At 46.8% G+C, this 11,830-nt stretch overlaps 1 protein-coding gene across 1 annotated transcript in view; it reads left to right on the forward strand.

Annotated features, from left to right (window-relative positions):
* Positions 1 to 11,830, forward strand: part of spns2 (SPNS lysolipid transporter 2, sphingosine-1-phosphate) — a 61,966-nt gene that overhangs the window by 25,142 nt on the left and 24,994 nt on the right. Inside the window, exon 3 of the mRNA XM_077011790.1 lies at positions 10,024 to 10,160. Within this exon, the coding sequence (XP_076867905.1) occupies positions 10,024 to 10,160 (137 nt within the window). The remainder of the gene's footprint in view (positions 1 to 10,023; positions 10,161 to 11,830) is intronic.

Consider the following 11,830-nt stretch of genomic DNA (forward strand, 5'->3'; position numbering starts at 1 on the left):
ACTAAAAGTAGAGCAGCTGCTGTCGGACACAGAGGGGAACGACTCTGACATACACACACACACACACACACACACACACACACACACACACACACACACACACACACACACACACACACAGACTATCTGCCATGCTCTTGCACAATCCCATCCTCTGGTTTTGCGTTTGGAGAGCGGAGTGTTTACATGAGGATGAGTACGTTTCACCCTAAGGAGCCTTCATCTTGAGAGCAGCCTAATTCACTCTTCCCTGCCACGGTCTTTATGACTGTGGAGAGCGTAATGAGCCTGTTGTGTGCTGTGATAGTGCAGCGTTCTCATTAGAGCGAGCGAACGAGGCACTTTCCTGCAGTGCCGCAGCGTTATGGAGATAATGTCTCTGCTTATCTGCAGTGCTACACCAGATGAGGACCTTAAGTAAACCAGAATCATTGCCCTGCACTAAAAATATGTACACAGTTCTGCATGATCTCCTCGCATGTGCTTACACACACACACACACACACACACACACACACACACACACACACAAAGATCACTGTGACACATTCACATTAGTTCTGATTTCTCACAGTTCTGGAAGGACCCCATCACCACACTGCCTCCAGACTCTCTCTCTCTCTCTCTCTCTCTCTCTCTCTCTCACACACACACACACACACACACACACACACATGTGCACACACACTCCCCCTCACTTGCTTCATCTGAAAGATGTGTGAATGTTTCAGTGCAGTGTGAGAGTACTAGGACCCTTTGCAAACAGAGGCTGTCCTTAATAATGCCCGTGGGCATTAAATCACTCTGATACTTTCATCTCTCATGACTCCTAACTGAAGCTTTACTATACCTCACCTTTCCAAAGTTCTTGAGTCAGGGATATATGAATACTCTTATGATCTCTTAGAAGTCATTTACAGTATGATTGCATCTGTTTCGGATTTGCTTGTGTGGAAAAATCTTTAGTCTAAACAGACCCCCCCCCCGCCACTACCACACACACACGCACATACACACACATACACATACACACATTCTCTTTCCACCCAGTTTGCGAGTATCCTTTGTGTGATGTGATGTTGTGGGCGGCTCGGGAGGTGGGGATGTGGTCATGGAGCTGTCTCTAATAGGGAGGGGATTCGTCATCAGCTCTGAAGCCCTGACAGCTCTCTGAAGGAGGTGCAGTAATAGTCACTCCAAACAGCCTTCCAACATGGCGGCCCTGGCTCTTTCTTCGCCAAAGAGAGAAAGGGCCAAGGGGAAATATGGCGAGGTCGTGGAAGAGCAGAGTGCCCGTGAGAAGTTCGCTCCGGTCATACTGTCCTCGGAAGTCTTCAGTCAGGAACGTCAAGCTAGTCAACACATGCTACCTGCTTTGAAAGTGACTTGTCAAACACGAAGCTAAGAATGAGGGGATTTGCTATTCATTTAGCGTGTTCAATGGCTTTTTAGAGCAGCCCAACCACATTTTAAAGCTTTGTAAACAATAGGGAGGTAACGTGTGCTTCCCTGCCCGCCATTATCTCCACTGTGAAAGGCCGAACTGTGAGGAAGTTTGGCGACAGAAGGAGGCGCCTTGCGGGCTGTTGGTTTTGGCTCCGTTCCGCTCCCCCTCCTTCAGTCTTGCACGCAGCCCGACATCCTCTTGTGCTCTGATCAGGTCTGTGGGATGTGTGTACACAGTGGGCCGCATAGAAAGACGAGCATCTCGCGTACACATACCCACGGATACACACGTGACATCGAAGAGCTTCCTGTACATTCATGTCCCCCCCGTACACCTGCGACTCCTTTTCAGTTTCCTTTTGTTCGAACATGTGCGTGGAAGAATGCAGATATCCACTGGTCAGGTCTGGTCCATTTAGACGTTTCAAGTAAGAGTTTGATTCCCATGACCCCTTTTCCACCAGCATAAATTTCCCATATGCTGGTGTAACAAGTTCCAATTCAAACACTCACACCCATATAACCATAATTGCAATTGTTATGCTGTGGAAGTTTTGGCAAAAAAAAAAAAACTAAAAATGTGCTGATTAATTTGGCAAACAGCCAGCACGCTGAAGGAAACCTTTAACTCCTCTGGTCTTTCTTGATAACTGCCTGACATATTTGAAATGCTTCAGGTCTTAGACGTGCAGACGGTTGCATGTTTTTGGTAGGCTGTATCGAATTTCTTTCCTGCTTTTGAAGTGGGGTCCTTCTCACCTCTGGTCAAGGGCATGGTACTGTGGCTGCAGTGAATGGCCGTCTTTGCGTAATTGAGACATGAAAGAAGTGAAATGGCCAACACTCCTCACTCAGGTAACGCCACCCAGGAGCGTCCGGCCGGTAGGTTGTCAGGACCAAACCAGATCAGTGTGTAGAAGCATCCGTTGCATTTTGTCTTATCACAGCGGTTACCTCAAGCCTGGTCCTTACATCTCACCGACACTCCAACTATCACAGCTACCAGCCCCTTAATGCTGATCAAGGTTATGCATAATGTAGTGGATCGTTACGGCAGCAAGGAAGTATGAATAAAGATCAAATGAGCCTTCCAGCAATGTTCTCTGTTTATTTAGTGATCTCACCAAAGGCATGCATTCCACTTCGAATTACACGGAAGAACAATGCGGGTTTGTCACGGACAGTCACATCATTCCTTGAATGTTTGGATGAAAGTAATGAGAACGGATTGGCCTGGTTGGCATAGTGCGGATTCGGCACAGGGTAGCTAAGCAAATAAAGAGACGGGTATAGACACAGACAGTGGCATCGGACTAACAGAAGTGTTTATTGTGGCGATAAACTAACTAGGCTTAGGAAACTGGCATGAATGTACAGGCAGTGTGCATCCATGCTCCGGACCGGATTATTGGTAGCGTTCTTTTCATTTGACACACAATAATTTCTGAAAGCAACATGCAAAGTATAACACAGTATATTAACATACACACCCACACACACTGAATGGACCTGTCATTAAACATGTCAGGGCATGTACAGTGTCAGGAGTGTTACTCATCCCCTCTGTGTCTGTCTGTCTGTTACTGACTCTCCTTGTAGTTCTCTTCCTCATTGTTGTCATCCCCCTCCCTCTCTCTCTCTCTCTCTGTCTTGCTTCTCATACCCAGTACTGCAGATGTCACTCTTAATCTCAGGGGTGCTTCTCTAATTAGTTTGCTCAATTGAAACGTTTGTTTGTTTGCCCACACTATGAGAAAAATTGAGAGCGAGTACAAACACGTGGGCGGCCGAGCGACCGTGGTCCAATTCTGCGGCTTTTTTTTGTGTCCAGCACCACAATCAGCTCTAAAATAATAACAAATAATCAAATCATCAAAAACTGTATGGACGTGAACAAACGCAAAAAACGGAAATCAGGAATCACGTGAGAAGCCGACGGCGTGAAGGAAAACGTAGGAAACGTTTTCTCCCCTCACGCCAGGTCACAGCGGCCTGCACCTCATCGTGGGTGAAGTGATTTATCTGGACGGGAGAATCCGCCTGTCACCCGTCACCGCTGTCAGCTCCGGCATGAGCGACGTTGCTTCATTCATGACGGATGCGACAGCAGACTTTAATCACTTTGGAAGAGCGGCACATCAGAGCTTGTGCGCACGTGCGTGAGTGTGCGCGTGAGGGTGACATGCGATGTCTTCATTGATCTCAGTTCTGTGAGCACTGGCGACAATCCTCGGTGTAGACCGCCTGCGTGACTTTAGAAGTGTTGGCATCCACACACGCAGCTCAAAGTCACAGAGGTTATGCTGCCTCGTGCGGGAGATGAATACCGTAAGAAACTCATAGCGCAAACACGCAGACGTAAACAGGAAGAGGTGCATGGTTCAGGGGAGCGGGAACACTACGGGCTTTCTGACGAAATAGAGGTGGATGAGCCCTTTCTGCCAGTAAAATCATCGGTGTCTTTGGAAATGTTTCTTCCTTCTTGTCTTCTACAGCAACGGTGAGGTTTGCTCAGCAGCCTCTCAGCACTCCCACACCCTCTCCAAGATGCAGTTAGCACTAGAGGCTCATCAGTTCAGGTGACGGCTGTCTATCGTAATATGAGGTTCATCATTTTAGCTTTAAATGAGTGGGCAAAAGGGGTCTTGAGTTTCATGCAGCAACATTACAGAGACACACACACACAGGTAACGTTTCCTTTATCTTCTGGCACTGGGTAGTTAGTGGGGGTAGAAATCTGTCCACAGCCTTCACCACACCCACATCCAGCATATATGAGTTATGGAAAATCAGACAATGGTGCATATTTCTGTCAAGCTGTCAAACAAATCTCTGAGACTGAAAGGTTTATAATGTTTTCAAATCAAACTATCAAAACAATCACACTTCCAAAGACACGAGATATTCTACATTACATTCCACTGATCCATTCTATATCTGATCCGTTCTATATGACAGTCAGTTGACACTATCAGCAGTGATGACACGGCAGTGAGAGGGTCAGTGATGAGGGTGTCAGTGATGAGGGTGTCAGTGATGACAGAAGTACTGATGAGGGAGGTGTCATATCCAACCATCGCACATCAAAGGAAACATGAAATACAAACTGGAAATACATTCTCACTCTAGTTTTTTGCCATGACCTCGGCCGTTAAGCAATCACTGCGGGTAGGTGTGTGGCCCTGCGGGTGAGTGTGTGTGGCAGTACGCAGCTTTGATATTGCGGGATGACAGATGATAAACACACACACACACACACATGCAGACATACTCCCACAGGTGCACACTGGCACTGAGACAAATAGAAACATAATTCAGTATGTAGAATGGGCTATTAAAGAATTGTTGTTTATAATTAAGATATACCATGGCTTCCCCATCTTGGCTGAGCGACTGCGTGTCAGAGTCTTGGAATGAGTCATTTACCGTAATCAAGTTTGTCATGGAATGTCCTTTTGATGTCACTTTAATGTGTATCATTACGATCCATTTCAGATAACACTCCAGTAATTACAGTGTCTTCATTACCCGTCACTAAACAATAACAGCGAATTCCATTCAAATCAGCCTGGCCGAAGATGTATTAGAGCAAAATTAGTTCCTTTTAATTACAATGTGGGATATTAGCATAGCCATGGTCCTGTAATAGAAAATAATCAAGTGTTGGCAATAGAAAACTGTAAAAACCTCTAGACTGGACCTAAAGAAGCATGAACTCTGTTGATCTTGGTCTCACTCAAAATGGGCTAATCATAAAGTTGACGGCAGGCCTTTGTCTCGCAGCCTTCAAAGCTGTTTCCTGCACTGTATTCCAAGTCCTCATGGTGGAAAACACAGGGGTGACTTGAAGGGGAGAGTGCGGAAGACCATGAAGAAAACATGGCTTCAGATGAGTGTGGGGAGCCGCCTCCCCCAGGACCCCCAAACCTGAGGGTTTCCTCATGTGCGCTTGTGTGTGTGTGTGTGTGTGTGTGTGTGTGTGTGTGTGTGTGTGTGTGTGTGTGTGTGTGTGTGTGTGTGTGTGTGCGTTGATGATCATGCTGGCACCACATCCTCTGAACACAGCAGTAAGCCTCTCCAGCCATCCTATATAAATAACATACAGACAGACAATGGCTTGTTTATATGGAGAGGGTCAGGAGTGTGATCGTCACACACATCTCCACATGCACACACACACACACACACACACACACACACACTTATTCTCACAACACATTTACTCTAACCTTTACATACAGTCTTTAGTTTAGTACTAAACAGAAACAGATGTGAAAATATTCAGAAGCAGAAGAGTGACATTGGTAATAAACTCTGTTTCTCGCTGCACTTTGCTGTCGGTTTTTTTTTTTTTTTTTTTGAGAAAAAAAACCAAAACCAAACAATTCAAAACTGCCAACTAAGAGCAGTGACTGACATGAGAACGCCTTCACATTTCACTGAAGACCTCTCTGACTTTACAATCCAGTCCTTTGATAGCGCTGGGTAGTGAGTCAGAGCTAATGGTCCGTTTAAAGTCGGAATGCCAAAAATGTCACCTGACGGCTTGAAGGTGGCACAGGACGCTCGTGATGAAACAGAATCCTTTTTTGTTTCTCAGTACATGGCAAAAGGAATTTGAAACAGTTCATCCAACCCCTGTGGAGAGAGAAACGTTCACAGGAAAAGGTGCACCCTCATTTGTTGCAGAAGGGCGTGTTGGGCTAAAATTCCCCTTAAAATCCCCCTCCCACTCTTACTGTAAAGGAGACGCACATCAGGACGTGAAATATTTGGATACATTTTTACACTTCCACATGCATCGTGCACTACTGCATACTGCAAACAGACTTCTTTCAGTTGCCTTCTTGCTGTAAATCAACTCCGGGCCTCACCGCAAGCATATCCATGTACAACACGTGTCTGACACTCTGTACATATGATGAATAAGACATTGCCTAATAAATCTATGGGATGCACGGTTCAAGCATACCAAAACGGCCAAACCATCTCATGAACATCATGAGAACATTTAAACACAGAGCCAAAGCAAAAGGCTGGCTAGCTTCAGGCCAGAAGCACTTTAGAAGAAGGTGCACCGTGTAGTGTTCTTCACCATGGGAACAGAGGGAGCGCCTTCTCATAAAACTGGTACTACGGTCGCACCGGGAGACAACAAACCTTGATTTATTTAACAGGTACGGCACGCGTTCATCCACGCTCCTTATGACATCTCGCAAGTGTGCCAGATTTAGCCAGATGACCAGCGGAATGTCCTACGTGCCTGGACAGGTTGTGGGTGACGTTAAAGACAGTGGCGGGCCGCGTTCAGGTGAAGCGTCATCTTGGCTGCGCGTGCTCTACCTGACGCGTCTATGGCGTCTGCGGTGTGGGAGCGGTACCGGGATCGCCTACACTTTTGTTGCTCCGCTGCCCTGAATATGTCCAAAATCATACTTTTGTGCTGTGAATTCTCAAGCTCCTGTAAAACTCTAAAACGACTTTGAAGTTAGACTCAAGCTGCTTTTTTTTTGTTAACTAGAGGCAGCAGGGCTCACAGGCACATTTCTGTGTTTCTGTTTCACATGACATATTTCCAAGGTGATATAATGCTGGAGACACTCAGCAGTAGGGGCGGAACTGTCTTCTGTGGAGTTAAGTAGCTTAACTATGGAACACTGCCCAGTTCTTGGTTTCTCTGTCATCTGGGAATGTAGGTGAGCCCGACCTCACCCTGCAGGCACTCACAGATCCGCACATCCGAAACGCCTGACGATCCGCCGGCCGACAGGCCCCAGCTGAAGGTCATGGGTGCTTGAGCGGGCTGAGAAGATGAAGACTGCATTTTTGTACATTCCCCCAACCAAACACACGTTGTGTCGCATTCTTTAGTGTCTCCGCTCTCCGTCTTTACACATGCACGTGTGGGAGCGCGCACACACACCCAAACACACTCAGGTAGCAGTGGGCAACTGAGAGCTGTGTTGAATGTGTGTGGGGGCACAAAGTCATTATCAGAAACACTGCAAGTGAACCTAGCACGGTCCTCTCACACGTAATGCGAGGTCGGACTGCTAACATTTATTTCCGATTGTTGTTGCCGTCTGTCACTACCTCTCTTTCACGCAACACACACACACACACACACACGGCTGTATAGGTGACACATTTCAATGAAGTGTTTGTTCTCCTGAAGCCTGAACACAGTGTGATTCTGCTCATTCTGCTCGTTCTGATCGAACAGCTGGCACAGTCCTTGGGGGTTAGTTTCACTTCACCAACACTGCATGCATGCTGGTCATCTTATTTAATATACCACACCGCAGTTTCAGATACACTTTCAGGACCTTTCTATCTATCTATCTATCTCTCTCTCTCTCTCTCTCTCTCTGGGGTATCTGCAGTGCCAAAGGGAAGAACACTAAACGCAATACGGTCTTCCTGAGCAGCACACTCATAAGCTTAATTTAGAATTGCACCATCGATCACAGACACAATACACATTCCAAATGCATGCGTACCATGATTTTGTGTGAGAGGGCGCTTCCACACACCAAGAACAGCGAGACTTGGGAGAGATTTGTGGCTCATTACGGTAATCCTGCATCTAAGCCGGGCGCGCGCCGTAGAGTTTCGGCCGAGCGCATGCGGCTCTGCCCTGGCGCTGCTGACTCAGTCACAGGTCGGTGAGCGCGAGCACGGCGAGGCGTCTCGCGGGACTCTCCACTCCGGCTCCGCGAGACACTTGGAGCTGCAGCGTTCCTGTTGTTTTACTGTTAGTGCTGCTGACCTAAGGATGACAGGGTGTGGTAGATACTCGCCACACCTTAATTGAAGGGCGACTGAAACATTACATTCCATGTCAGTTAAAGAAATTCCAACACGATGTTTAATTGTTTGTGTGTTGTGTTTGTTTAGCGAAAGGTCTTTGCTCATGGTTTATGTAACACCATCACAATGCTAAACAGAAATAAGTGGTCATGAGAGGAATATTTTTAGAGAGGTATGATACTGTTGCATTGAATGGGGTGAGAACAGATGTCGGAGCTTAAAAACGACCTCGGGCATAAGGTGCCCTCTTAAAGGCCCTTACCAGCTGCCACGTCCCCAGACTCGTCCCTCTGTTGAGCCAGCTGTGTGATTGACATTTACGGGGACAACCACTGTCGATATGTGCATCTAGGAATCTAAACCTGAACTAAATAATCCACCCAGGGCAAAGCGTTAGGTTTAGTTTGCGGAATAGTGGCGAACAGACGACGTCTAATCGAGTGGATCTCTGAGGCGACTCATTAGGAGCAGTAAACCCGGGAGCGTGAATCGTTTAGGGAAGTGATGCGAACATTGCACAGATCTGGCGCTGCCGTGCCCTGTGGTTGCAGCCTGGGACCGCTGTCTGCTTCTCGGTTGAATATTACTCCGGTTCGATGAGGCATGCAAGCCTTCTTCAAAAATGGCAAGTTATTAAAGGTCCAAACGCAGACATCGATAGCTGGCAGAAAGTGGGATAATTTCTCAGCAGTGTTAGTGTTCGGAGTCGTGTGGCCAATTTCAGGTCCACGATAATGGGAAAAAAACAAGGGGTCGGCCTGCGGTAATCGTTACTGTCATTTTGGATGACAGCTGTTTGCTGACTGGCTACCGTATTATAATCTCAGCAAAGAATGCCACGCGCTGACAGCAGCAGCACTTCACAGTACAGACCACTTACGCAAGTCGCGTGTGCGTGTGAGATTACTGAGGGAGATCCTACTTAGGTCATGGGCACCATAAGTCATTACTGATACTGCACACGGATCTCAGAGTTATGCAACACCTCGCAGCAGAGCGCTAAGCTTTAAATCCCACGTCTGAAACCCCCATGATTACAAATAACGAATGAACCTGCTGTTCCCACAGTCCAGTCCAGAGAGCACTATCAGTTCAACGTCCTCCGTTTCACTCAACACATTCTTGTTTTCGTTAGGTCAGCATCTACTGAATCGTAGAACGCAGGAGCTGCACAAAACATGCTGAAAATATTTTCTTTTGGCAAATCTGAGTTTAATTTCGGAGCCTGAGTTCATTTCAGAGCCAGAGTTCATTTCAGAGCCGGAGCTTTCACTTCTTGCAACAGGCCACAGCGAAACTGAAAGACCAACAGTGTAGCGTCCCTAAACTTTATTGAACCATGTCAGTGTTGGAGAAGAAGACATGCAACTTCACACTGTATAACATCATTTAGCGGCAAATGTGAATCATGCTACTAGAAATGACACATTTATCCATGCGCTCATGCTCGTGAGGGCGCCATTGGCCGAACCGTTCCTTACAGACCTTCGTACGCCCTTGAATCTGTATTAATATGTCTGAATTGCTGTTGCTTGGACACGGAATAAAAAACACCAGGGGCTTGTGGGTGGAGAGTGGGCAGGGAGTCAGAATCAGGGAGTCTTGGAGGAGGAATTTTATACAGCTTCTGATGAATAGTGGGATAGCTGCTTACCTATGCAGCTGAGAATCATCAGTGTGCCTGTGTTGTCCCTTTGTGTATTATGATGTCAGTTCGGGGTTTGGTTGTGGATTCAAATGTTAAGTGTGAATCTTTTTATCTTCCAGTCTTCATCTGCAGTTTCATGGTGGCTGCCCCCATCTTCGGTTACCTAGGCGACCGCTTCAACAGGAAGGTCATCCTGAGCTGTGGCATCTTCTTCTGGTCCGCCGTCACATTACTGAGCTCCTTCATCACCAAAGAGGTAAGAGCCCTGCCTCATCTTCCTCACCTGAATGTGACACGCAAGCACAACAGCTCCACGCAGGTCTGGTTTGAGGTCTGAGAGCGTTTCACCAACTCGTTTCAAGCCCGCTCATGTCTGTTGTGCGAACTTCACACGTCGCTGAGATGAGACCAGAGTGATGAATGTGCTCATTTAAAACAGTGCTTAAGGTTAATGGATGGGTCAGGAGCTATCAGGACATGGTTTTAAACCACTCTGCAGCCTTTTCCAAATCCCTCTGGGCTGGGTGTAAATCACACCAGTGTAGATCATACCTGTTTATCATTAGGACCCTTCTGACAAACCTTAAAAACAGAAGGACCGTGCACCAGCCGCCGTGCACCAGCCGCCGTGCACCAGCCTCCGTGCACCCGTTAGCTCCACTCTTCATGTGAAATCCACATCTTGGCTGGCAGCTGCTTAATGTGATCAGACAGGCCACCTGGGTAGATATCAGATCGCTTCCTAGAGATCAGACGTACATCCTTAATGTTCTTCCTGGGGGGTGTTGCACACTCTTCACATGATAAAAAGAGTTTTAGGCTGTGATCAGGTCATACAGGGAGGGAATTTCATCTGGTAAATGGAGGTGAGGGGTTATACGCGATGGCACGTCTGGCCAGAGATCAGACGCTCCACTAATACCTGGACACGCGTTATGGTCCTAGGGGGGAAGAAGAAGACATAGGATAGCTCTCATTTGATTAATATTGTCTGGGTTTTATTACAGACTCAGTCAAACTCAGATGGTATTAAAGGGAGCACATGTTAGGAGGCTGTGTGTGTGTGTGTGTGTGTGTGTGTGTGTGTGTGTGTGTGTGACTCAGTCTCCAGGGAGGGTTCAGAGATGTTGATTCTGAGTGATGGCTAACTAAAAGGCCACATTAATGAAAGGATGACAACAAAATGACAGTTGAGGAATGTTTGGTGAGGCCTGGAGGAAGATCTTTATGATACACCATTGGCTGTGTGTGTGTGTGTGTGTGTGTGTGTGTGTGTGTGTGTGTGTGTGTGTGTGTGTGTGTGTGTGTGTGTGTGTGTGTGTGTTTGTTTGTGTGTGGGCACATGCATGCTGATGCTCATTTGAATATTCACAGATGACATTTTCAATATGTATATGTGGATAAGGCTGCGTGTATGTGTGGGTGGGTGGGTGTGTGTGTGTGCGTGTGTGTGCGGGGGTGTGTTCATGCACTCTTTCCTTCTTGAAGGCATGTCAGTTTGTGCCTCTACAATTGAACTAGTTTTATGGATCCAGGGCACTTCTACTCCTAGGGCAGAGTGCCCTGACACCATCACAGGAAAGAGTGCATGAACACACACACACACACACACACACACACACACAGCTTATTTATATGCACATATGAGCATGGGGACTGCACATATTCCTTTATCTGCCAGTCAGCACACCCCTCAGCCATAGAATCTTACATAACCACATTAAGGAACCTGATATCGGGTGATTTCATGTCTGTGTAAAAACAGACGTCTTCACACTACATTAGCACAATGTTGCCATGTGTCAGAATGAGCTGAGAGGATTATGTAACCTGCACTTCAGTCCAGTGCAGATCACATCAGCACCCTGAACCAACCAGTTTTTTTCTATAATAAAAGTCACGAAAACAAAATAATATTAATGAAAA

This window comes from Brachyhypopomus gauderio, chromosome 7 (genome assembly GCF_052324685.1).
Source record: "Brachyhypopomus gauderio isolate BG-103 chromosome 7, BGAUD_0.2, whole genome shotgun sequence".
NCBI lineage: Eukaryota > Metazoa > Chordata > Actinopteri > Gymnotiformes > Hypopomidae > Brachyhypopomus > Brachyhypopomus gauderio.